Genomic DNA, 24,852 nt, shown 5'->3' with positions numbered 1-24,852 from the left:
CCAGCAGGTGTCTCTCACACACACGCACGCGCACACACGCACACACACACACACCTTTTACTGTCATCATGTTTAATAATGTTTAAACAACTTTAAATCCCTTATTTTCCATTACAATAAATATCCTAAAATCTAGCCAATCGGACGCAGGCGAACCCTCCTGTTGCCATGGCAACGGGGGCAGGGTCAGAAAGTCAGAAGCCGCTCCAGAGGACGGCCAGCCGGCTCTTGTCCACGCTGACCACGTACTCCCCCGACGACGACCAGGAGACGGCGCTGATGGACGAACTGAGGGGGAGGACAGAACAGAAGAGTGGCGGCGGGCCGTCCAATCAGGAGGCAGGGCCGTTGATCAGGCGCAGCCTCACCTGTGCTTGTCCGGGAGGCGGGTCTCCAGCTTGCCCGTGAACAAGTTCCAGATGTACACGGCGGCGTCGGCCGACCCGGCGGCCAGGAAGCAGCCGTCCGGGCTGAGCGGGCAAAGAGGGTATTAGCAACGTTAGCATCCTGTGGGCCAGGTGGGCGGGGCCAGGGAGGGGTGGACTCACCTGAACACGGCCTTGGTGCTGTCGCTGCCGCACTTGAAGCCGTCGGCTCTGGCGCAGAGACAAAAAAAACAACACGGCTGTGACCTTTGAACCCCGACAAAGATTGGTGGGTGTGTGTTCTCTTACCTGAAGACGCGGTGCTCGTGGCTCCGCCCCCGCAGGTCGAAGAGCTGCAGGCAGTCATGGCGGCAGCAGCTGAGCAGCTGGCGCCGGTCGGGGCTGACAGCCAGTGACGTCACCTTCTCCTGGCCCGGCAGCTCAAGCACGCAGCCCACCGTCCTGCAGGGCAGCAAACACCTGGCTCAGTGGACCAATCGTAGTGGAGGGAGGTGCTTGAGCCAGCAGGGGGAGTGGCTACCTGCCGTCCCAGACCCTGATGGCGCCGTCGTAGTGGCCACTGATGATGCAGCTCTCACAGCAGACCAGGTCGCTGCAGGACGAGGCCACCTCCACTACCTGTACACCTGGATGGGGGGTGAGGTGGTCAGAGGTCAGGGGTCAGCCAGAGGTCAGGGGGGTCAGTCAGAGGACAGCTATCGATCAGAGGTCAGGTATTGATGAGAGGTCATGTATGGATTAGAAGACAGGTGTCAGTCAGAAGACAGGTATCGATCGGAGGTCAGGGGTCAGTCAGAGGTCAGAGGGTCAGTCAGAGGTCAGCTATCAGTTAGAGGACGGGTATCGATCAGAGGTCAGGGGTCAGTCAGAGGTCAGATATCAGAGGACAGCTAGCGATCGGGGGTCAGTCAGAGGGCAGCTATCAGTCTTGAGGTCAGGGGTCAGTCAGAAAATCAGTCAGAAGATAGGCATCAATCAAAGGTCAGGTATGGATAACTGTACAGGTATTGATCAAAGCACAGGTATCAGTCAGGGGACAGGTATCAATTATTGTAGAGGTATCGATCAGAGGACTGATATTTATAAAAGGGCAGGTGTCAGTCAGAGGTCAGAGGTCAGGTGCTGATGACTGACAGGCAGCTCTCTGGACGTCCCACTGTCTGATGGTTTTGTCTGCGCTGCCTGTCACCACCTGGTGAGGACCGGAGGTGAACCTGGCTGCCGTCACCTTCCGGAGGTGACCTGTGAGAGTCAGCTGACACAGGAGGGACACAGGGGGGACACAGGTGGGACACAGGGGGAGACACAGGTGGGACACAGGTGAGTCAATGTTTCATTGTGATGCAGGTAAATAGAAAAACCAACAACTTAAAAATACTTTCTTCCTCTTGCTCTCTGTGTCAGACGAACCACACCGGCCCCCCAGCACAACGCTGCCCCCTGCTGACATGTTTGTTTTCGTGCAGTCCGTGCTTTGCCATTACCTTGGGAACAGACTCGTCGTGCTGCCACAGCTGGGCCGACTTGTCGTAGGAGGCGGCGAGGACCCAGCCGGCCTGAACACAACAAACCGGAGCGGTCACGTGACCTGAGCCAAGCCCCGCCCACCCCGGAACCAAGCCGAACCAAACGTCTCACCATGGTGCTGAAGTCCACGCAGGTGATGCCCTCCGTGCTGCCCGTCAGAGTGGCTCTGTGAGTCAGCGAGCCTGGCGAGGAGGTCACCGACCAGGGGTCAGAAGGCGGGGTCATGTGACAGCATCATGTGACAGGAGGAAGGCGAAGCTACCTGCCCGGACGTCCCACAGCTTCACCACCCGGTCCGTCCCCCCGGTGGCCAGCAGGTCGGAGGTGGCGCTGAACTTGACGGCGTTGATGCCTTGCTCGTGGGCCTCCTGGCAGACGCACACAGCAAGAAATGACAGATGGGTTAGTGCAGAGTGGAGAGGCGGGACTTCCTGTACTGTCACTGTGACTGACGGGTCCAGTACCAGAATCTGCAGAGCTCTGACCGGGACCTTGGCTGACACGCACATCCCCGCAGGACACGCCAAGTCTTCGTCCAGGCCAGAGTGGACACACCTTCTCCTACTGACATCACAAAGGGTCACATGACCTCCACATATACACGAACACACACACACCTCCCCAATATCAAGAGGAGAGAACTCACTCAAACAGCCCTTTGATGGAGGCCAGGATCCTCGGCGAGGTCGCCGATGACGACCTGGCGACAGAAAGCGACTGTGATGTCACACCGTGTGTGTGTGTGTGTGTGTGTGTGTGCGTGTGTGTGTGCTGACCTGAAGAGACGGGGGTGGTTGTGCCTCACTGCGTCACGGTCCTCCCTGCTCTTGGGAGACGGACACCTTGAGGTTGGAGCGCTGGAGGGGCTGCAGAAAGACGAGAGAATTCTTCTCCAGCAGTGAACTCAGTCAGACACTCGGCAGGGGAGGGGACGACTCACCTGTCCACTCTGACCTCTGCCAGCTGCACCTCCCGAGCCCTGAGGAAACACACCCCATTAGCAGGACAGGTACACACGGTGCCTTCAGGTACCTGAGATAATAGCCGTTTTGTTCCCTCAGGTACCTGAGTGAACAGGTGCATGTGGTGCCTTCAGGTACCTGAGTGAACAGGTGCATGTGGTGCCTTCAGGTACCTGAGATAATAGCCGGTTTGTGCCCTCAGGTACCTGAATGAACAGGTGCATGTGGTGCCTTCAGGTACCTGAGTGAACAGGTGCATGTGGTGCCTTCAGGTACCTGAGATAATAGCCGGTTTGTTCCCTCAGGTACCTGAATGAACAGGTGCGTGCGGTGCCTTCAGGTACCTGAGTGAACAGGTGCGTGTGGTGCCTTCAGGTACCTGGACTTGCGCTCGTTGCGGCTGTTCATGCGTGCGGCGGCGTGCTTCTTCAGGTAGATCATTTCGTCCAGCAGGTGTCCTCCTCGAATTTTCTCCTCTCTGAGTCCTGACTCCGCCTCCCGCTGGAGCTCCAGCATGGCGTCATACTCCATCTTCAAGGCCCCGTTCTTCCCCCGCACCTGCTCCACCCGCTCCTGCAGCACCCGCCGAGCGTCAAGCACACCCAGCAGCTGCTGCTGGTCCTGCAGCAGCCTGCGGAGGGGTCAGATGGTATAAGGGGCGTGGCCTCGCTCCACAGGTAAGCAGACAGGTTGAGGCAGCTCAGGTGTGTCGCTCACCTGGCATGCTGCTGCTCCACCTCACATTCCTTGATTTCAATCTGCTGCTGCAGCTCCAAGACCCGGCACGCCAACTAGGGAGACACCAGTGCAGTGACAGGAAGCAGTGTGTGTGTGTGTGTGTGTGTGTGTGTGTGTGTGTGTGTGTGTGAGAGAGAGAGAGAGAGAGAGAGAGAGAGAGAGAGAGAGAGAGAGAGAGAGAGAGAGAGAGAGAGAGAGAGAGAGAATGAATGTGTGTGTATGTATGTTGCCTACCTGTCCTGTCGCCGTGCGCAGAGACGGGATGGAGGCACCGTCACAGGAGGGACGCCTAGACACACAAAACAAACACCTCCTCAGCAGCAGCAGCAGCCACAGCACTTCCTGTCAGCTGACCACCCACCTGCTGGAGCAGCTCAGGATCCCTGTGGTCAGACTGGTTCTCTCCAGCAGCTCCGAGTCTGAGGGGACAGCATCAGTCACTGACTGGACCAGAACCAGGACCAGCACCAGCACCAGAACCTAGACCAGAACCAGCTTCTGGTGCCCCACTGGCCCTTAAAGGTGCTTCTGGTTCTGGGTCAATGTGCCATCAGTCAACAAGAAGTGAGTCAGCCCAAACAGGAAGTTGAACTTCAGTGATGTACGAACTTCCTGTTTGTAACCACCCGCCCACCCACTCTACTCCAAAATGCCAGTCAGTTCTGAACACGTGACTCTCAGTTCTGACCCTCCCTGGGGACCGAACCCCGTTTAAACCTTCCAGCAGCAGCGGCTTCGGAGCTCGGGAGAGCACCGAGCTCCGAAGCCGCTGTGCTTCCGGTAACTTAGTTTGAATGGAGTTCGGCCGACAGAGGTTCGGTTCGGCTCTACTTGCGTGTCGTGTCGTACAGAAGCGGATGAAATCCCGGAACATGGCGTGCTGGTTCCGGTCCCGACGCTCCAGCTGCCGGACGATGTCCCGCTTCCAGCCGTCCGGGCTCCGGCGGGCTGCCGCGGCCATGGCGACCTCCTTCCCTCCGCAGAAGGAGCTCCGAGGTCGGCCTGCCGTTGCCGCTGCGCCCCGACGAACAACAGCACCACCACCACCACCACCACTTCTTCTACTTCTTCGCTGCCTTGTTTGTTTGTTTCCCCTTTTCACTCTTTTTCCTGGATTCCTCTCAGGTGGGCGGGACCAGTGAGAGGGAGTCAGCGTCGACCAATCAGAGTCCGCAGTCAGCCCTCCCTGTTTGTTAGTGAGGAAACAGCGGGACTGTTGTCTGACACACAAAGTTCAGCCTTGTCTGACGTCACGGCCGTGTTGAAAATGAAAAGATCCACATCAGATTGAGAACAGAACTCCTGTTCTGATTAGCTGACACTGAAGCTCCGCCCTCTTGTGGGGGGCGCAGTCACGATGGACAGGACCTTGTTGTTTTTATTTTATTTGGAATTAAAACCATACATTTTATAACATATGCATCATTATAAAACATAATACAAAATATAAAATACCCTACAGTGCTGTAGTGAATACTGTTAAAGTAAATATTATTCATCAATATTGTTAAAAATGTAAATGCACAACAGAATATTGAGCAGAAAAGAACGAGGGGGACAACTGATGATTTCTTTTTGTCTGTCTTCAACCTTCATCTCCTCCTGCAGGACATCAGGCTACTGAGACAGATCCTGTTTACACAGCACACTGTGGTCTTCTTTAGACCTTCATCCTGGGAGGAGTTTTCCCCTCATCTGGTGAGCTGGAGGTCTGACTGGAGACCAGAGTGGATGAGGCAGCACAATATGTTTGTCTTTCTCCTGAAGAACCTGGAACTCAGGAGACCGGTCCAACCTCTGGTGGAGGTCCTCTCATGGAGGTCCTCAGAAGTAAGACCTCTGGAAGAGGTCCTCTGGAGGAGGTCCTCAGGATAAGTTCCTATGCTGTAGGTCCTCCGGAGAAGGTCCTCTGGTGGAGGTCCTTAGGAACAACTCAAAGGAAGACGTCTGTAAATGAAGGAGGCTTTATTCAACACCAGGATGTTACATCATCATTCACACCTCCAGGAGATCTGGATGTTCATGTGACATCACGACCAATGCTGCTCACCAGCTGGTCGAAAAACACAACAGAAAATAAATCACACGACTTGTATTTACACCGGAGGTTCAGAAGTGTCCAACTGACTGCAGCCCAAATGTCCCACACTGAGGCCACACCATGAACGCCTCTCACTCCGTCGTCGTCGTCGTTTTTTTCTTCTTCTTCTTCTTCTTCTGTCCCTCTGCTTCTTCGCTCGTCTTCCTCTTTGCCGTCTCCTCCACCTGGTCCATGTTGTCCCAGACCTCGTCGCCACTCAGCTCGTCCTCCTCCTTTACCTCCTGGGCCCCGCCCACTGCCGCCGCCCAGCGCCCCACCTCCTCCAGGGGCGCAGTGGCCAGCAGCAGGCAGTTGAGGCGGGACTTGAGGTAGACCTTGTGCACCAGCTGACGGTCCTCCAGGCTGTGGATGCGGAGGAAGCGGTCCAGGCCGCAGGAGGCCACCAGGGGCTGCGAGGCGTGGCACTGCAGGCCTCGCACGCCGCCCGACAGCCCCTTCAGGCAGCCGCACACCACGCCGCCCTTCCTCAGGTCCAGCAGGGCGATCTGGCCCTGGGTATTCCCTACTGCCACCGTGTGGCCGCCAGCGGGCAGCGACATGGCCGTCAGCGGGTGTTCGCCGAACTGCAGCTCCAGGACGGGACGGCGCTGCGGGGTGGACGGGTCGAAGACGTGCACCTGTGGGGGGGGGCGGGGACAGGAAGTGATGTCACTGTGGTGTCAAAAATGTGGCAGCAGTTCCCAGCGTGATCACAGGGGGGTGCCAAAGACTTCGGCACTGGAGAAAATATGGATATCCATATTTCCTTCCATACAACAAGGTTCGAGAGGAAATCTTACATCACTGAACGTGTCTGTCTGTCTTTATATTCGATATATTCATTAAAAAAAGAAAAAGAAAAGAGGAAGTTCTCAATCCACCTACCTGGTGGTAACCTGTGCACGTTACCACCCGTTCCGAGTCGGGGATGAAGGCCATGTCCTTCACCCAGTGCGGCCGCCGCAGGTCCAGCCAGTCGTCCCGTAGGTTCTTGGCGGTGAAGAGGGGCCGCTCTGGCCGCTCCAGGTCCCAAATCTTCAGGCCGTTCTCCTTGCCACCGGTGGCCACGCGGTGGCGCTGCAGCGGGCTCTGCCGCATCCTACACACGTTCTTGCCGGCGTCGAGCTCCGCCACCGGGCCGCGGCTGTCCTCCCTCCACACCCGCACTGCCCCGCGCTCCACGCAGGTGACCAGCGACGAATCGCTCAGCGCCGCCAGCCCGGCGAAGCAGCCCTCCTCCGGCTCCCCGCAGCGCCGGCTGTCGGTGAACACGCCCTTGTCGGTGCTGAAAGTTCGGACGGTTCCGTCCACGGCGCCCAGCAGCAGCTCGCTCTCCGCCGGGTCGCCCCAGCTCAGCACCCGGACCTCCTGGTCGCGGCTCAGCTGGCTCGTGTTGCAGAAGTTGAAGGCCTGTTTCCGGGCCACGCTGACCCCCTTCAGGATACCGGTCTCGGAACCGAGCCACACCGAACACAGCCGACTGCTGTCTCCCATCGCGCCGAACTTTGAGGAAGCCAAACAGAAACTTCGTACCACCACGGGCTCAACACGCGTCTTCCTCCGGACTCAGCGTCGCCCGTCTATGACGTAGTGCGTTGAATTCCATTTTTTTTTTTTTTTTTTTTTTTTTTGGGGGGGGGGGGTCACGTTATTCCTCCATTATTTGTGGTGTGTTTTATATTTTATCTTGTGTTACTTTATGTTAATGTATGTTGTGCTTCAACTAATAAATTATAATAATGATTAAAAAGAAGAAGAAGAAGAAGAAGAAGAAGCATATTTCCGTGACTATCGGCCCAGACACGATGGCAACAGCAGGGGTCAGCACTCACGCCTTAGTCTTCTAGTTTGATAATATCAAAGACTCAGCAGGCATCTTCCGTAACGAACCGAACAGAACCTGTACAGGACGACAGTCGTCGACTCGCCTAAACCTGAGTTTCCCGTCAAATTCAAACAAGAGTTTTGTAGTCCGTGGGTCTTTTGGGCGAGCCTCATAAAAACCAGACGAAGAAGAAAGGAGACGAAAACAAGTGCGTCACCAGAGGGCGACGGCACGCATGCGTATATGTTAAAGAGGCATACCATTTTGGTTGCAGTGCTGAGATTAGCATCTGCTGCTGTGCGGCGCTCTTTCGCGGCTTTTGACGATTTACGACCGAGACAGAGAGAACAGAACCGGTCCGGGACCAGCTGTCAGAGGGGAACCGTCCGTCTGCCACAGATGGAAGGAGAAGAGGACGAATTCCTGTCCGGGAACCGCTCCGGTACCGAACCGTCGCTCTGCTTTTGTTTCCTGTTCGGCTCGCCAGCGAGCTAACCCTCCTGCTAACATTCGGCTGGCTTTAATCGTCAGTGTTTACATCAGCAACACAGTGTGTAAAGACACCGACGAGTCCATGGAAACAGTCGCTTTGTGCCAACTAATGAGTTCAGAGCAGGAGCGAAACTGAAAAAAACGAAAGTGATAGAAAAGGGAAAATTGTTGTGCTCTCAGCGTTAGCTCCACTCCTAGTTAGCCTGGGCTAACGGCGTTAACGTGTAGATCAAAGTGTATATATTCAGGCATGACGTCTTCGATCAGGTCATGACTGGTCATCAGTCGCTGATTGGCAGGTGATTGGCACCGTTGTGGTTTAATGTTAAGTGTCTGACTTAGTCCGGATCGTGGCCACTGACAATCTTTAGTGGCAAGTCAACTTCACAACACACAAAGATAAATCAATCACCGCTCACCCTGGAGTGCTGCAGTCAAAACAGCCGAGCACTGTTAGAATGGACCACAGGGACCATTCTAACGTTTCCCTGTAGCATTGTTGGCAGTGATGTGGAGGTTCAGTAGCGGAGCATCAGTGCCCGCGTGTAACACGGCGATGTTCTGCACATCATCAGCATCACTGTGAACAGGAGCAGGAGTCGTTTCCATGGGAACCGACCACGTCTCTATTGGCTGGTGCTAACTGTCACGTGGCTGCTATCTCCCTCTCTTCGTGTGTGTTTGTGTTTGGGATAGATGATGGCAGTGGCACCCCAGTCCAGGACGAACACCGCGGTTCCGAGGAAGAGGCGCTGAGTGAGGGAGGTCGTCGCTCCGAGGTCAGTCAATCAGTCACCATGTTCACATGATACCGGAGAAAACCCAATTATTGCCTTCAGTTCGACGATGACTGGACAACTGAAGTGCATGTAAACGCATTAGTCCAGAGTTGGAGAACTCCGATTGAGACGCCTGGACAACGCGATTGGAACTCGTCGAGAAAACCAAATAATTTCCTTTAGTCTGACTGTCGCTGTGTTTCCATTAGTCTTTCACAAAATAAAAGTGATATTTCCATCCAAGTATAGATAGATTCTAGATACATAGATGGATAGATACTAGATATATAGATACTGAACAAATGTACCTGCTGATACATCTGAGACTAGATAGACAGATGGATAGATGGATGGATGGATGGATAGATAGATAGACAGATAGACAGACTCTGAACGACTCTACCTGCAATGATTGATGACATTGCCACGTGTGAAGCGTGAAAAATAGAATAGCAACTCATTTCAGCGCACTTCTGAAAAGCAGCCGGGCGCCCGCACCGCCCCATGGTGGTGGTGAGGACAGGCACACTTACTGTGATGGCCGCGCTGCAGACGCTGTTGGTGTGAACGAGGGGGTGAGAGTTCAAGTCTCACTGGAAGTGGGCGGCTGTCTCGGCAGGACGAGGGCAGTCACCAGGGAGACGCTGACGACGCCATGGAGACCAGCGGGGGGGGCGCGGCCGACAGCGACTCGGAGGCGGAGGGTCGCAGAGGGCGGAGCGACTCTGAGGACGAGGCTCCCGGCCCAGCCCACAGCGAGGACGAGGACGAGCCACGGGTCAAAGCCAGAACCCCAGACGCAGAGGAGGAGGAGGGTGAGGGGGCGGGGCGGTCGCCACCCTCCAATCGGAGGGGGAGCAGCTCAGACGTGGAGGGCGGGGCCAGAGCGGCTGCTGACACGGATTCTGACAACGAGGACGCCAAAGGAACGGCGGCGGTGGTTGCCAACGCCGACAGCGACTCTGACAGAGAGACGACGGCGAGACGCAAGAGGACAGAGCTGGACTCAGAAGATGAGGAGGAGGGGGAGAAGGGGGAGGAGCCAGAGGCAGGGGGAGGGAAGTGGAAGGCAGTGATGCAGTCTGACAGCGAGGACGAGGAGGAAGAGGGGAGGAGGAAGACCCCGGCAAGAAAGGAGGAGCGTCAGGAGGAGGAGGAGGCAAAGGACAGCGAAGATGAGACGCCAGGTAGGAAGGAGGAGCTGGCGGCTAGCAACTACAGCTGGGGGCTAGCAACTACAGCGGGGGGGGGCTAACAACTGAAGCTGATTGATTGCTTGCTTGTTTGTGCAGTGAAGAGGAAGAAGGCCATCCTGTCAGACAGCGAGGACGAGGAGGCGGCCGACACACCAGGTGAGCCCCTCCCGTCTCATTCTGGGGGCGTGGCCTGCTGCAGTTTGGGGCGTGGCCTTCACCCTACCTGTCTCTGCCCCTCCCCCCAGCTGTGAAGCGCAGTCGGGCGGTTTCGGACGACGACGACAACTCAGACGACGACGGTGGCGCCAGTGGTCCAGGTCCCGACCGCAGCCTGGCGGCCAAGCTGAGGGAGCTCGGCTCCGACAGCGGCAGCGAGGACGGCGACGCGACAGCGGCGGAGGGAGAGGCGGCGGGGAAGAAGGACGAGAAGGCGCTGTTTGGCAGCGACAGCGACTCTGGAGACGACAACCAGGAGGAGTGAGTCACCTCCACCAGGAGGCCCCCCAGTGCCACCTCCACCAGGGGGCAACCCGTTGGTCCCCTCCACCAGGAGGCCCCCTGGTGGCCACTGATGTGGTGTAACAGTGTGAACAAACCACATTTGTTTTTTTTCCATATTCTCCTCTCTGATTGGCCCCTCCCACTGTCTCTCTCTTCTGATTGGTTCGTCCGCCTGCTGCAGGCAGATGATCGCCGACATCTTCGGAGAGTCTGGAGACGAGGAGGAGGAGGAGTTCACGGTGAGCACCGGGGTGGTCTCCACCTCTTTCTCCACCCCACACCCCCGCTCCCTCTCCCCCGCTCTAAACAGACTCCGCTCCCCTCCCCCCTGTCCCCCCTCAGGGCTTCAACCAGGAGGACCTGGACGCCGACAGGAAGGAGTCGCGGCCGCCGCAGAGGCCTCAGCAGGACGACTCCGACTCGGACGAGGGCGTCGGCCACGGCGGGCAGGAGTGAGCAGCACCACCAGCGCCACCAGGGGTCAAGGGTCAAAGGTCGTAGCACTGACTCTCTCTCTCTCTCTCTCTCTCTCTCTCTCTCTCTCTCTCTCTCTCTGTGTGTGAGCAGCACCAGCTTCATGTCGGACTTTGACATCATGCTGGCCAAGAAGAAGGCCATGAGCAGCAAGAAGAGGAGGCACCGTGACGGAGGGACCTTCATCAGCGACGCCGACGACGTGGTCAGCGCCATGATCACCAAGATGACCGAGGCCGCCGAGGTCAGGACCCCCCCCCCCCTCCCCCCTGAACACCGCACCCTCCCACCCCACTCCGAAGCTGACTGTCTGCCCTGCCCCCTCCACAGGAGGACCGGACGCTGAACGCAGCCAAGAAGCCGGCGCTGAAGAAACTGACCCTGCTGCCGCACGTCGTCATGCACCTCAAGAAGTAAGCTGTCCTGGACTTTGTTTTTCCACCAGTGGGGGGCGCTGCAGGCTGCTCTGACCCCCCCCCCGTGTCCCTCAGGCAGGACCTGAAGGAGACGTTCATCGACAGCGGCGTGATGACGGCCATCAGGGAGTGGATCAGCCCGCTGCCCGACAAGTCTCTGCCGGCCCTGAGGATCAGAGAGGAGCTGCTGCGGATCCTCATGGAGGTCAGAGGGAGCGGGGAGGAGTCAGAGGGAGGGAGCAGAACCAGGTGCTGACTGTGTGTGTGTGTGTGTGTGTGTGTGTGTGTGTGTGTGTGTGTGTGTGTGTGTGTGTGTGTGTGTGTGTGTGTGTGTGTGTGTGTGTGTGTGTGTGTGTGTGTGTGTGTGTGTGTGTGTGTGTGTGTGTGTGTGTGCAGCTGCCCAGCGTGAGCCAGGAGACCCTGAAGCACAGCGGCATCGGCCGGGCCGTCATGTTCCTCTACAAACACCCCAAAGAGTCGCGCAGCAACAAGGACCTGGCGCTCAAGCTCATCAGTGAGGCCCTGCCCACTCGCCACCTGGCCCCGCCCACTCAGCCAACTAGCCCCGTCCCTCTCTGACTCTGTGTGTGTGTGTGTGTGACTCTCAGACGAGTGGTCGCGGCCCATCTTCGGCCTCACCTCCAACTACAAGGGGATGACGAGGGAGGAGCGCCAGCAGAGGGACCTGGAGCAGCAGATGCCTCAGAGGCGGCGCCTCAGGTGAGGCTCCGCCCACCACACACGCACCCACACACACACACTTCCTGCTGCTTCCTCCTTCACTTCCTGTCCCCCTCCCACACCCACCAGCACGCCTCAGAAGGTGGAGCGGGCCGAGGAGCCCGACGTCTTCTCCCCACCCTGCAGGTTGAGTCTGAGCATGGCGTGATGTGCTCTGCTCTGATTGGTCCAAACCCGCTTCTGTGGGAAGGCGCAATTACCCACAATGCTCACACTGCGTTTTCTTCTCTTTGACTTGACTGTCGTGCGGGGGGGGGGGAACTAACATTGTGTGAACGCATCATGGCGGCGACGCAGGCAGGCCTGCCTTCCCTGCAGCGCCCCCTCCTGGTTTGGTTTCGCCGATGTAACACGCTAACCCCCAATTCACACCGAAAGCATCTGCGGGGCGTTCACAGCTCCGCAGCGGTCCCTTAAAGTCAGTGTGCAAGTTCACACCACCAGGGGGCGGTGCAGGCGTGAAACCAACGACTAAAGCCGCTCTGGAGAAACACACGGGTGGGTTTTTTTTCCCGCTGCCCGCGTTGCGACCGCATCAATCGAAGCAGGCGGAATTATTCCGTATTTATCTATCTAGTATTTATCTATCTATCTAGTATCTATCTATCTATCTATCTATCTAGTATCTATCTGTTCAGTATCTATCTATCTATCTATCTATCTATCTATCTATCTATCTATCTATCTAGTATCTATCTGTCCAGTATCTATTTATCTATCTAGTATCTATCTATCTATCTATCTAGTATCTATCTGTCCAGTATCTATTTATCTATCTATCCGTCTAGTATTTATCTATCTATCTAGTATCTATCTATCTAGTATCTATCTATCTATCCACCCTCAGGTGTATCAGCAGGTGGAATCGTTCAGGCAGGAAGTCGATGATGTAAAATCTTGGTGGATCCGGTTGATTTTCATCATCATATTCAATCTGACTGTATTTAGTGTTGTTTCTATGTGCTGCTGTATTTTATTGTGAAACATCAACATGACGTATCGACTTCAACACCGGTCAGTTCGGCCGTTAAACGAAAAAGCAGATTTCACTTTAAATCTGACACTACAATGAACAAAATGCAGATGAACTTTAAATAGCTGCATTTTCTCTGCTACCAGCGGTTTGGTTTATTATTGGTTTTATTTTTTCCACCCAGCGATGCTCAGCCAGGAGTTTTGTTTGACTCGTTTTCTTTCAATACGCCTGAAACGCGGTTTCCACGTCGCAGACGCTTTTGGTGTGAATCAGCCTAGACGGCTAGGTGCTAACATGCTAACAAGGTTAGCCGAGCGGGCGCCGATCCTGACTTCCTGCTTCCTGTCTGCAGCTCCGGAGGCCAGACGCCTCGCAGGGACCTGGAGAAGCAGCTGACCGGGGAGGAGAAGTGAGTGCACAGCACAGCGCCCCCTGCTGGCCTGCCCCTGCTAAAGATAATGCTAATCGCTGCGCTCGCCCTCCACAGAGCACTGCGACCCGGCGACCCCGGCTTCTGTGCCAGAGCCCGCGTCCCCATGCCCTCCAACAAAGACTACGTGGTCCGGCCCAAATGGAACGTGGAGATGGAGTCCAGCCGGGTGAGTGGAGGAGGGGGGCGGGGCCTTGGGGAGAGGAGGAAGGGAGGCTGGGGGAGGCGGAGTCCCGCAGTGCAGTGCAACTGAAGACCGCTGAAGACCACGTGGTCTCATCGACTTCTCCTCTGTTCCTGAACCGAGTGCGTCAGCGCTGTTCCAGCCAACCAGGAAGTGAGGTCGCTGAAGCTAAGCTGTGATTGGTCCTTCCCCCTCTACTGTAGAGCGGCTGTAAGAAAGGCCTCAGCCGGCTGGAGAAGCACAAGCGCCGCTTCGCCGAGCAGCGGAAAATGAAACGGCCGCAAGGCGCCGTCAAGATCAGCGTAGAGGGCAACAGGATGCCCCTGTAGTTCCTGCTGCCGGCCTGCAGGGGGCAGTAAGTCCTGCATGGTGGTGGACGGCGGAGAGCCGGTGTCCTGTCGGAGCTGACGCTACGGGGTTTTTATCGCAGTAACTTGACTTGCGAATGCATTTCTTAAATCTCGTTCACACAGATTGAGATGCGCTTTTGCAACTAATGTTGCTCCAATAAAGCCACCGTACCAGGCACGCTAACACTCATGCTAACCCATGGCAGGTGAACCCTGAACCTGTTGCCGGGCAGACTGGGGCTCAGGTGATTGGGGGGCGGGGCCAGTTTGTCATTTGAGATTTTTATTAATTTTTAATTATTATTTTTTTAAATTATTATTATTATTATTATTATTATTATTATTCATTGTATTTTATCCAAGTTATTTAGTTTTTACTCCAGTGCTTCCTTGCGGGCTAAGGGTGGGCCTCTACACTGGGTGGGGTGTCCTCATCCTGGATGATGCCCCCTGGTGGCTGTTTCCTCTTATGGTTGCTCAGTGCCCTGCCATATTTTTCTTTTATTACTGCCTGTTTCTGTGGTGTGGGGGAGGAGTCATAACTTGTGTGCGTTTTAATTGACTACAGCACTTCAGTTGAATGTTGTTTTTTTTATCTTTATTTTTATTTTACTTTTAATTTTTGTCAAACACCTTGGGTTGCACTTTGTGAATGCAAGGTGCTTTACAAATAAACTTTGATTGATTGATTGGGGAGGCGGGGCCAGTTTGCAGTGACTCACCCTGGTGCGTGGCTAACCAGCAGGTTTGTGTTGAAGCAGGCCACCATGTGACTGTGTGTGTGTGTGTGTGTGTGTGTGTGTGTGTGTGTGTGTGTGTGTGTGTGTGTGTGTGTGTGTGTGTGTGTGTGTGTCCCCTGCAGGGTGCGGTGAAGAAGGGTATGTCCCGTGTCGATAAGCAGATGAGGAGGTTCGCCGACATCCGCCGCCTCACCAAGCCGGGCCACGCCGTCAAGATCAGTGTGGAGGGGAACCGCATGCCGCTCTGATCCTCACCCGCCCTCTTCTTTTTCTTCTGTGGTTTCTCGTTTTAACTCCGCCTTCGTCGCCAGGTCCAGGTCCGCCTCCCGCAGCCACGCTGGCTTCAAACATCTGGGTGGAAGCAACCAAATCACCCAGCCACTGCTAGCGGTAGCAGTCTCTTTAGCTTCTTGACGCTAAAGTTAGCCTTCGGTAGTGCGGGGGGGAGGGGCCGGGTGGTATTGATTTTTGTTTTTGTTTTTTCTCTCTCTAAGAATGTCTGGGTTAGCTCGCGGCTAATCCTAGCCTCCACTTGATGGTCTTGGCAGGGGTATAGATGCTAAGGCTAAGGTTAGCTGAGCTCGAACCAGAGGTGGCGCTAATGTTCTGTCGTTAAGACGACAAACCCCCATGGCGAGCTAATGAGTTAGCTCAGGTTAGCGGTTCTGCTACCACGTCTCTCCCATGCTGGTGGTGACACAGTGTGTGAAGCCGTGTCCTGCCTGCAGGCGGCGCCAGACCTGGCAGATGAGTCTTTGTGCACTGTTGTGGATGAAATGATGCTTTTCTTAAATAAAGACTTCTCAAACTCGCCTGTGTCACCTGCTGGTTAGAGGGACCCCTGCTGGCCGGAGGTCACATGACCCCTGTGCTCCACACAACACCAACACACGATGTACAAAGTGTCCAAACGTTGAACTTGGTGTTGCTTGAGTCTGAACTGTAGGGGGCGATAGAGACCATCACCCTACCAGAAAACATCCCCTCCTCCAGGCCAGGACCATTGGATCTCAGCCAATCAGCAAAGGAACGGAGCAACAGGTGAGCGGGACGAGGGTGACGGCTTAATGAAACTGCGGTGTATGTTGAAAATATATATATATATATATATATATATATATTTATAAAGTATATAGGCATCAATTTAAAAAAAATCTGTTAACATGGAGAGAATTTAGATACAACACTAACGTGAAGCAAATTTAGCTTTAAGATATTTATAGTAAGCAAGTCTTTTTTTTTTTTCTTTTTTTACCCAATCAGCTCGTGGTTTCTGTCAATAAGAACACGAAACCTTGAGCAAGGCACAGAACGTGTGCGTCTCACAATGCAGCCCATTGCGGACACTTTAGTCAGCACCCCTGCAGAAGCTCTGAGCACTGCCCCCCCCCGCCCCTCCTTCATCCTTCAGTATTCAACTCTTCATTTCACTGTAGCGCTGCTGCCTCACAGCACAGAAGGTTGTGGATTCAATTCTGGGCCTGGGGCCTTTCTGTGTGGAGTTTGCATGTTCTGCCTGTGTCTGTGTGGGTTCTCTCCCACGGTCCAAAAAACATGCGTGTATGTGTGTGTGAGTGTGAATGGTTGTTGGTCTCCATGTGGCCCCAATAAAGTGGCCACTGGTCCAGGGCGTCGCCCTGCGACCGCTGGGAGAGGCTCCTGAGCTCAGGAAGAAGTGGGGGATTGGAAATGGATGGATGCTTGTAACAGACAACGGTTTGAAGAAGATGCTGAAGGTTACAGGAAGTTACTGACATGTTTTTACACACATTTGTGCAGCAGCAGAAGTGTTGCAAAATTCATGTCTGTAACCAGCAAGTTGTTTATCTCCTGTGTGAGAATCAAAAGCTGAGTTTGTGTACTTCTTCTGGTTGCCACCAGGATGTGCCAGAGAGCTGTAGCGTTCCACCTCCGTCAGTCAGTCAGTGGAATGCAGTTGCAGAATCACTGTGGGAACGCTTCTGTGCCAAATGCTTAAGACGAACACGCGAGCTAACGGGGACACCGACCACGGAGGAAACACAGACCAGGAAGTGCGGAGGAAACGCAGACGGGAAGTGCGGAGGAAATGCAGACAGGAAGTGCAGAGGTGCTGGCGGTTGATGGCTCTGTTGAGGTCGTCTCCTTCCCTTCGCTTGGTCCTGATGGAAAATCTTCTTCTCCTGCTCATGTCGCTGGAAACTTTCAGCTTGGTTCTTCAGTGGTGCGCCGATGCTTTTTGCATCCTCTCCATTAAAAATGAATAAAGTCGGGGACAACGTGAGAGGTGTATTTATATCAGCGCGGGTATTTTAGCCTGTCAGTCCTCCTTGCTCACAATATCAACACGGGCGCCGCAAAAAAAAAAAAAACAGCAGACACAAATGCAACACGGACACACGGCAGTCGAGGCAGAGGGGAGGGTGTAAACAGAGGGCTAAATCTCCTGCTGTCTGGACCTGTGGTGTGTGGAGCCGGTCCATTGGAGGTCCAGTACGGAAGATGAGCCACGGTTTTAGCCTGCTGGCTTCTCCTGGCTTCCTGTGGCGACTGCAGAGACCAGTAATACCAGTAAACAGCGGACACGGCAGCTTGTTTCCATTTCCTGTTTATTGAATTATTTTTTTCATCCTGCTGCGCATCATGTGATCTAGTATATGATGCGTTTTACAAAGAGGTGCAAACATCAGCAACACAAACAGAGATGGAGATATTCAACGTGGCCCCACCCCCCTTCAGTCATCGCACCTATCGTGACGGCCGATGCCTACCCATCATGCCTCTGCTCGTTTTTGGACACACGATGATGTCGCGCTAGGTACAGTAGCGCGCGCAGTGACCACATCATAGTCTAAGTTGTAATGATGGCGCCCTCCACAGGCCACATGGAGTTTAGCATAATGACGCTCTGTTGATGGGGCGGCCTGCCTTCAGCTCAAATCTGCAGTCCGTCTGTCCAGCAGCACCCGAAGGCAGCGCGGGAGAAAAAAAAATCACCTACAGTGGAATGTGGCGTTTAGGGCCAATGGGAGTTTGTGCTTGTTTACTGTGAAGACTGAAGATTCAAGAAGAGTTTTAAAATGAAACTATCACAGACCAACCCGACAAAACTGGAGGTTAACCCAGAGTTAAAGTGAGGTTAAACCAGAGTTAAATTTAGGCTTAAAACCAGAGTTATACTTGGGTTAAACCAGAGTTAAACTGGGGTTAAACCAGAGATAAACTGAATTTAAACCAGAGTTAAACTGGGGTTAAACCAAAGCTAAACTGGTGATAAACCAGAGATAAACAGGCTAAAATAGAATTAAACTGAGGTTAAACCAGAAATAACAAAATGTAAAACTGGGGTTAAACCAGAGATAAACTGAACTTAAACCATAGTTAAACTGGGGTTAAACCAGAGATAAACTGGGGTTAAACCAGAGATAAACAGGCTAAAATAGAATTAAACTGAGGTTAAACCAGAAATAACTAAAGTAAAACTGGGGTAAAACCGGGGTTAAACTAGAGTTAAACTGCGGTTGAACCTGTGTGGAGGACCAGGAGCAGCATGATGGGCAGGATATCAGGGCAACACGAGGGTGGCAAAGTGGCAGAAGTGGGCGTGGCAGGAAGGGCGATGGTGTAGTAACATTCACTGGTCACCCCCTCCCTCCACTGGAAGACTTTCTGAGGCGTGGTGTGGTGGATTGTGATTGGTTCAGCAGGTGCCTCCGCTCATACATTTCTTCCCAACCTGACTCCGCCCACCTCCCCCTGCTTGCTGTCGGCGTCGCAGACAGGAAATGGTCAGAAATAATAATCGAGGCAGATAAACAAATGATGTCACCAGGCCCTGCTTCAGTCTGACATCAGCAACGCTCTGATTTCCAGGGTCTCTGAATACAGCGCAGATCGTTAGACTGACACAAAAACAGGAAGTTGATGTTTACCTGGAACCACGTGATCACAGACTGAAACCTGCAGCTGTGCCAATAACCAATAATCAATAATCAACGTCGGAAACGTCGTCGAGCCACAATAATCACAATCGTTCAGTCGAAAAAGCAAACGGCACTTCTTGTAAGTGCACCGTGTGACCACAGGGGGCCCCCGGTGAGCACCGACAGGAAATGCAGCCTAACGCTGCTGACATCGTCAGGCTGCCTCTCCGCTATGATTGGCCGAACCTCCTCTCGCTGCTCATTCGGGTCAGCCCCACCCCTTTGCAAAAGTGCACCAGTCAGAGCTTCGCATGCTAAGGCAGTGACATAACCAAAGTGTTTGAATACATGCCGTGTCACATGATAATGACATCATTATACCAACATCATGCACAGTGAAAAAAAAATGTTTTTGGAGCATCGCGAGTCAGTCCAGACAATCTGCAGTTTTCAGTTTTCACTTCCTGTTTCCTGGACCAAAACAAAGACGGCGTTCACACCGCCACAGGTTTGCAGCAGTGGGCGGAGCTTCTGCCTCCTCAGCAGAGCAAACAGGAACCTGCAGAGACTCCCAAGCCATCTTTGGGTTTTTCCGCCTGCCGACCACCAGGGGGCAGACTGACGCGTCTTTGGCAGGAAGTGACGCTGAAAGCTGACGATCCATCTCCAAACTCGGCGGCACTAAACAGGAAGTCCGTCCGCGGCTCCAGGAAGAGATGAGAAAAAGCGGGAAGAAACGGCAAGAGGCTCTTCCTGATTGGAAGAGGGAGACGAAGCGGTGTGTGGCAGTGCGACAGTCTGGACGGCGGCGGCGGCGGCGGTGATAAAGGCGGCGATGAAGGCGTGACAGGAAGTGAGGTTCACACATGGCTTAAAGCTTTCTGTCCAGATGTGGCGGCAAGGATGGCGGCGGTGACTCGTGTCGGCAGGACGTTTGCATAAAATGTCCATCGGCCAGCGTCCTCTGGGAAACAAGCCCCTCCCCCTTTTTGATTGGACACATTTGGACAGGAGAGGGCGGAACTTCCTGGTTCTTCTCTTCTGGGCGGTCGTTTCGTGGTCATCGTCGTTGGAAAGAGGTACTGGGTCGGTCAGACGAGGGGGGTGGGGGGGCAGGGGGTGGGGGGGCGTCCCGCTCCTGCTCGGGGGGGGGGGGGGGGGCAAGCTATGAGCCGTTCTGCTCTGTGCAGTCCTGCCCCTCCCCCTCCCCAAACCCCTCCCCCACGCCCTGCTGCTGCTGCTCGTGGTCGTCCTCGCCGTTCTGGGCCCCCTCCTGGCCGTTGAGGGTGGGGCTCCGGGACGCCTTCTGTAGCTCCTCCAGCTCGTGCAGCGACGGCTCCTTGTACATGCACACTGTCACACACACACACACACACACAAACAGCAGTGTCACACAATGACACTATACAGAGCAGTGCACACTGTGTGTGTGTGTGTGTGTGTGTGTGTGTGTGTGTGGTATCTCATTTAGAAAGAGTGGTCCAGGAGGCACCTCTTATGTCTACTGTCTCACTGGGCCACATAAACAAGTATGTGTGTGTGTGTGTGTGTTATTTTAACTTTGGTGACATCTGAATTATTGTTAGTGTTGAGACGTTACACTAAGAGTGTGTGTGTGTGTGTGTGTGTGTCTCTCACCCTCGATAGGCCGAGGGACAAAGTGTGAGCAGGGTTTGGTCTTCTTGACGCGGTTCCCCTTCATCACCACGCCGTCCTTGTTGAGACCCAGGAACCAGGCCCGGCCCGACTCGTGCTGCCGGTACAGCGTGGACGAGTAGATGACGTAGTAGTTCTCAAACACTGACTCCTTGAACTTACACTCGGCCGTGAACACATCCTGACACACACACACACACACACACACACACACACACGCGCACTTAGTGTATTGTCTTAACACTGACAATAATTCAGACGACGCTAAAGTTAAAATAACAACCAGTAAAGTTGAATTAACTTCAAACTCAAGTTATTTGAACTTTGGGCCAGTGATGTCACTTCCTGCTACACCAGCCCTGCAGACACACTGTTCTCAAATCCCTGCTGTGATGCCAGGTCACATGGTTAGTCACAGGGCAGAGCCACAGTAGGGGGTGGAGCCTCATCATGTCACATGATAAGTCAGGGGGTGGAGCTTCAGTCGTGTAACATGGTCAATGTGGGCGGACCTTCGGGCGGGGATTGGAGCCTCATCATGTCACATGGTCAGTCAAGGGGCGGGGCCTCAGTTGTGTCACATGGTCAGTGGTGGTGGAGTCTCAGTCATGTCACATGGTCAGTCAAGGGGCGGAGCCTCAGTTGTGTCACATGGTCAGTGGGGGCGGAGCCTCAGTCATGTCACACGGTCAAACACCAGTGGTGATGCTGGCGATGCTGTGGTCATGGGACTCCGCCCCCTGCAGTGTGAAGCAGCAGCAGCAGCAGCAGCTCTAACTCCGCCCACCCCCTGCTTCCATCCCCTGGAGGACGGCGGGTTGGTTAAAGTTTTATGGGCGGAGCCAGAGGCTGAATTATTGATGCTGAGTGCTGCTCCTCCTCCATCATTCATGACTCCACCCTCCTCAGCTCGCCCTCCCCACCCTCCCATCACGGGCGGCTGCACGCCGGTCCCTCCAGTGGGAGGGGGGACGGTTCTCTCTCTGGCGCCCCCTGCAGGAGCAGCAGCACACTCACCGAGGTGTACAGGAAGCCCTCGGCGTTCATGGCCACGTAGAGCTCCGCCTTCACGCCCTGGATGGCCACCACCCTCAGCCCCACCGGGATCAGGTTGAACAGAGCTGCAGGTCACGGGTCAGTGGTCAGAGGTCAGCGCCGGCTCTGTGTGTGTGTGTGTGTGTGTGTGTGTGTGTGTGTGCGACTCACTGTAGTCACTGTTCTCGTCCTTGTTGCCGCCCACGGTGCCATCAGGCTGCATCTGCAGGTAGAAACCCTGCTCACTGAAGAGACGAGTCACGATGCCCTTCAGCTGCGGCTCTGACACACACACACACACACACACACACACACACACACACACACACACAGTTGATGACTTCATCAGTATTTACCACAACAAGCAGCAGCAATGAACCACATGTAGAGAAACGGGAGAATACATCTGGTCACACTGCCACCCAGTGGCTGGAGGGGTTCAACGCACACACATGCGCACACATACTGTACACACACACACACACACACACACGCACACGCACACCTCAGTCACAATGTGGGACATCAAGACTCCTCGTTCCAGCAGAAATAGACAGAGGTGCTAATGTGGAGCACGGTGCTCTACTTAACACTCACCCAGACACACACACACACACACGCCGGTGTATCCACACACACACATCACTTCTAGCCTTTGGAACAACTTCTTCACAGATCTTCTGATGACGCCCAGCTGACGATCGTATCATGGCTCCACCAGTGAGCACCACGCCCCCTGCTGGCCAGCCTGCTGCAACTCTGGGACCCTAGCAGGTGGAGTAGGTGGAGCAGGTGGTGGAGCAGGTGGTGGAGCAGGTGACCCACCTGGTTTCCGGCGGACGGGCTTCTTCTTGCCGCTGCAGAGACGGACCTTGCTGAAGAGGCTGAGGACGCGGCGGGCGGGCGGCTCCTTGCTAGGGCTGGAGCGCCGCTTGTTGGCGCCCCCTACCTTCTCGCCGTTGGACTCGCGCGCCTGCCGCTTCTGTCGGATGAGGGAGCTGGCGATGGCCGCCGCCATGTGACTCCTCCTCCTCCTGCTGCTGCTGCTGCTGCTGCTGCTGCTGCTGCTCTTGCTGTCGGTGGGCTCCTCACATGCTGCAGCTCCACTCCAGGCCACTGGGGGGAGCGCAGCGCAGTCGGTCCCCTCCGGTCACAGAGCGGTGACGGATCAATGAGTTGATCGGTGATCAATAACTGCGCAGGCTCCCCTGAGGCTTGGCCCCGGCACGGCAGAGTGCATGCTGGGTAACTCCGTCCACCCCATGGAGCTCCCCTGCAGCAACCCACGGAGCGCGCTCAGTGTGGGAGAGACTGCCGTCCCGTCTCACACTGCCGTCGGCTGCCTGCTGCTGGCTCCTCCCACTGCTGGCTCCTCCTCCTGCTGCCTCCTCCCACTGCGATCTCCTCTTCCTCCTTGCTGCTCCTGATGCTGCTGCTCAGTCAGATGCTCCTCTCAGCTCCCTGCTCCTCCTCCTCCTCCTACTGCTGCTACTCCTCCCGCTGCCTCCCCCTCCCCTCTCCTCCTGTAGGAGGAGGGGGAGGAGGAGAGGGAGGCTCCTCCTAAAAATACCTCAGCCGCTGCTGCTGCTGCTGCTGCTGCTGCTGCGAGTCGTTCCCACATGCTCACATCACAGAAGCACCATCGAAGAAGAAACAGACCGACAGTCTGCCGCAACCAGACAGCATCGACACTGGCCAACCGGTAAAGACCTCAGCTGACCTTTGACCCCAACATAAACACACAGACAATGTATGCACACAGTCCTTCTCTCTTATACCAATAACGGTAGACAATCTCGCAGACAAGCAGAGAAGACCAGTGGGTGGGGCTCTGGTCCACGAGGAGCTCTGAAGGACCTGTGTGTGTGTGTGTGTGTGTGTGTGTGTGTGTGTGTGTGTGAGTGAAGGCGCGCCCCCGACTGGCCATCTGCAGACCACACAGCCTCTTCTGTCCTGCTCCTCTCAGCTGTGGTCACATGACTGGACAGCACTTCAGGGATTCTGGGAGTAAGTCAGCACACACACACACACACACACACACACACACACACACAGCAGCTCAGGTTGCTGCCAGTGTGTGTTGCACCTGTTGTGCTGCCCATTGAGCATTGGTGTCAAACTCTGGCTCGCGGGCCAAATTTGGCCTACTGTGTAATTATGTCACTGCTAGAGCTACTGGCCTGCTGATATTATACAGCATATGTAACCACTAGCACTACAAATCCCAGAATGCTCTGCTGTTAGAAAATCCTTTCAAAAAATATTTGGGTATATTGTTGTCGTTTTATTTTTACATTTATCATTAGCCCGTGGAAAAAGGTTATTGTTGAAATTTAAATCAGATGTCTGCAAATAAAAAAAGGCCCATACAATTTTAATTTACATCTGATTTATTTTGATGAGTTTTTTTTATTTTGATTTTAATTGTGAATTATGATGAAATATTACGGTTTTTTTTGTATAGTATTGAGCTTTGCTTGTGTCATGTTCAGTGTTTAAGCCAAACTTCAAGATAAAAAGGTTCATTGTGACTTTATCCAAGTTTTAAATTTTAAATTTCCCACTGTGTATTTGAGTTTGACACCCCTGAATTCTGAACCATCAAAGCTATTATTTTGACTAGGCTGCTCTTCCTGTCCCAGCGCTATCTGCCCCTGGTGGTGGTGTGGTGTCTAACGTCATCATGATGACTCAGCTGTTGGTTGATGCTGAGAAAAAAAAGAGGAGCAGAGTCACCAAGACTTAACACAGAGCTACACCAGCCTGTGCTGTGAGCTAATTGGTCGGCCACACCCACTGTCTCTCAGCAACAGGAAGACTGCTGCCTGCTAAATATGTAGCACCCACTAGTGGACACCCACCCACACCAGCACCAGTGTCATCATCAATAACTGGCGGCTGATCTGTGTTGCCGGGCAGACTACACCTGCTCAGTGTACATGACAGCCGATCACATTTTAACACTGATATTTATACCCTGTGGTCATGTGACCCTGCCAGAGACAAGCTAGCACTGTGTGTGTGTGTGTGTGTGTGTGTGTGTGTGTGTGTGTGTGTGTGTGGTATCTCATTTGGAAAGGGTGGTTCCCAGTAGGACCCTCTATATACACTGTCTCTCTGGGACCAGTAAACGAGAATGTGTGTATGTGTACGTGTGTTATTCTAACTTTAGTGACGTCTGGATTCTGAACATATGAACAGGTTAAACATGCGGTGGTCAGGTCATGTGACCGGGGCAACAGGCGAGGCCCCCACCCACACACTCACCTGTCGGGCTGCTCTCTCTGGCGGCACCGCCTTTGTCTCCCTCTGACGGCGCCCCCTTGCTGTCGGTGGACAGCAGGCGTCGGAACAGGCTGCGGTAGCGAGTCATGGTGTTGTGGTTAGTGAGGACGCCGCACAGCGGCCCACGGGTCAGCACACAGAGCCCGCCCACTCTGGGAGGAGAGACCAATCAGAGCA

General features: G+C 54.4%; 4 protein-coding genes across 8 annotated transcripts in view; 1 reads left to right on the top strand and 3 right to left on the bottom strand.

Moving 5' to 3' along the window:
- Positions 1–55: 55 nt before the first annotated feature.
- atg16l2 (ATG16 autophagy related 16-like 2 (S. cerevisiae)) lies at positions 56–4,824 on the bottom strand. 2 transcript variants are annotated; one of them, XM_076015055.1, is made up of 18 exons: positions 4,463–4,824; positions 3,975–4,032; positions 3,848–3,902; positions 3,593–3,666; positions 3,255–3,506; positions 2,854–2,892; positions 2,690–2,779; positions 2,560–2,613; positions 2,378–2,477; positions 2,176–2,281; positions 2,025–2,095; positions 1,871–1,942; positions 1,521–1,641; positions 907–1,012; positions 675–827; positions 549–596; positions 369–470; positions 56–288 (listed from the first exon to the last, which is right to left on the bottom strand). In XM_076015055.1, exons 1-18 carry the CDS (start codon positions 4,572–4,574, stop codon positions 195–197), a joined length of 1,707 nt encoding a protein of 568 aa, XP_075871170.1. In that variant the 5' UTR covers positions 4,575–4,824; the 3' UTR covers positions 56–194. The 2 variants fall into 2 exon arrangements, with proteins under 2 accessions (XP_075871170.1, XP_075871171.1); XM_076015056.1 differs by having other exon boundaries at positions 2,378–2,474; positions 4,463–4,823.
- Positions 4,825–5,563: 739 nt separating this feature from the next.
- On the bottom strand, positions 5,564–7,292 carry wdr74 (WD repeat domain 74). Its single transcript, XM_076015057.1, has 2 exons — positions 6,579–7,292; positions 5,564–6,331 (listed from the first exon to the last, which is right to left on the bottom strand). Exons 1-2 carry the CDS (start codon positions 7,185–7,187, stop codon positions 5,786–5,788), a joined length of 1,155 nt encoding a protein of 384 aa, XP_075871172.1. The 5' UTR covers positions 7,188–7,292; the 3' UTR covers positions 5,564–5,785.
- A 210-nt stretch (positions 7,293–7,502) lies between these two features.
- iws1 (interacts with SUPT6H, CTD assembly factor 1) lies at positions 7,503–15,602 on the top strand. Of its 3 annotated transcripts, XM_076015053.1 has the most exons (16): positions 7,504–7,960; positions 8,707–8,789; positions 9,409–9,976; positions 10,082–10,141; positions 10,231–10,462; positions 10,668–10,725; positions 10,829–10,938; positions 11,054–11,204; positions 11,291–11,373; positions 11,452–11,581; positions 11,773–11,890; positions 11,985–12,096; positions 13,446–13,502; positions 13,581–13,692; positions 13,911–14,062; positions 14,920–15,602. In XM_076015053.1, exons 1-15 carry the CDS (start codon positions 7,762–7,764, stop codon positions 14,034–14,036), a joined length of 2,199 nt encoding a protein of 732 aa, XP_075871168.1. In that variant the 5' UTR covers positions 7,504–7,761; the 3' UTR covers positions 14,037–14,062; positions 14,920–15,602. The 3 variants fall into 3 exon arrangements, with proteins under 3 accessions (XP_075871169.1, XP_075871168.1, XP_075871167.1); XM_076015052.1 differs by lacking the exon at positions 13,911–14,062 and having other exon boundaries at positions 7,513–7,960; XM_076015054.1 differs by lacking the exons at positions 13,446–13,502; positions 13,581–13,692; positions 13,911–14,062; positions 14,920–15,602 and adding an exon at positions 12,187–12,302 and having other exon boundaries at positions 7,503–7,960.
- A 2,527-nt stretch (positions 15,603–18,129) lies between these two features.
- Positions 18,130–24,852, bottom strand: part of LOC142881023 (fibroblast growth factor 12-like) — a 9,754-nt gene continuing 3,031 nt past the window's right edge. The window contains exons 1-5 of one of the 2 annotated variants that reach the window (XM_076015058.1): positions 22,216–23,157; positions 21,562–21,672; positions 21,373–21,476; positions 20,338–20,536; positions 18,130–20,052 (exon numbers count right to left, since the gene is read on the bottom strand). In XM_076015058.1, the coding sequence (XP_075871173.1) occupies positions 19,865–20,052; positions 20,338–20,536; positions 21,373–21,476; positions 21,562–21,672; positions 22,216–22,408 (795 nt within the window). In that variant the 5' untranslated portion in view covers positions 22,409–23,157 and the 3' untranslated portion in view covers positions 18,130–19,864. Of the gene's footprint in view, positions 20,053–20,337; positions 20,537–21,372; positions 21,477–21,561; positions 21,673–22,215; positions 23,158–24,852 lie in introns of those variants that run through there. The other variant, XM_076015060.1, reaches the window with a different exon arrangement.

The sequence above is a fragment of the Nelusetta ayraudi genome, unplaced genomic scaffold (assembly GCF_046127955.1).
Source record: "Nelusetta ayraudi isolate G7.1 ecotype Tasmania unplaced genomic scaffold, CSIRO-AGI_Nayr_v1 ptg000175l, whole genome shotgun sequence".
NCBI classification, from domain to species: Eukaryota; Metazoa; Chordata; class Actinopteri; order Tetraodontiformes; family Monacanthidae; genus Nelusetta; species Nelusetta ayraudi.
This window is presented reverse-complemented; position numbering and strand designations above follow the sequence as displayed.

Excerpts from the sequence above, each read along its gene's own strand:
- iws1 (XM_076015053.1), top strand. The coding sequence starts at position 7,762 with ATGTTAAAGAGGCATACCATTTTGGTTGCAGTGCTGAGATTAGCATCT. Across the intron at positions 10,463-10,667 it reads GGAGACGACAACCAGGAGGA|GCAGATGATCGCCGACATCT; the intron begins GTGAGTCACCTC and ends CGCCTGCTGCAG. Across the intron at positions 10,939-11,053 it reads GTCGGCCACGGCGGGCAGGA|CACCAGCTTCATGTCGGACT; the intron begins GTGAGCAGCACC and ends GTGTGTGAGCAG.
- atg16l2 (XM_076015055.1), bottom strand. The coding sequence starts at position 4,574 with ATGGCCGCGGCAGCCCGCCGGAGCCCGGACGGCTGGAAGCGGGACATC. Across the intron at positions 1,013-1,520 it reads GGACGTCCAGAGAGCTGCCT|GTGTACAGGTAGTGGAGGTG; the intron begins GTCAGTCATCAG and ends CCCCCCATCCAG. Across the intron at positions 597-674 it reads CACGAGCACCGCGTCTTCAG|AGCCGACGGCTTCAAGTGCG; the intron begins GTAAGAGAACAC and ends TCTCTGCGCCAG.
- wdr74 (XM_076015057.1), bottom strand. The coding sequence starts at position 7,187 with ATGGGAGACAGCAGTCGGCTGTGTTCGGTGTGGCTCGGTTCCGAGACC. Across the intron at positions 6,332-6,578 it reads CGTGCACAGGTTACCACCAG|GTGCACGTCTTCGACCCGTC; the intron begins GTAGGTGGATTG and ends CCCCCCCCACAG.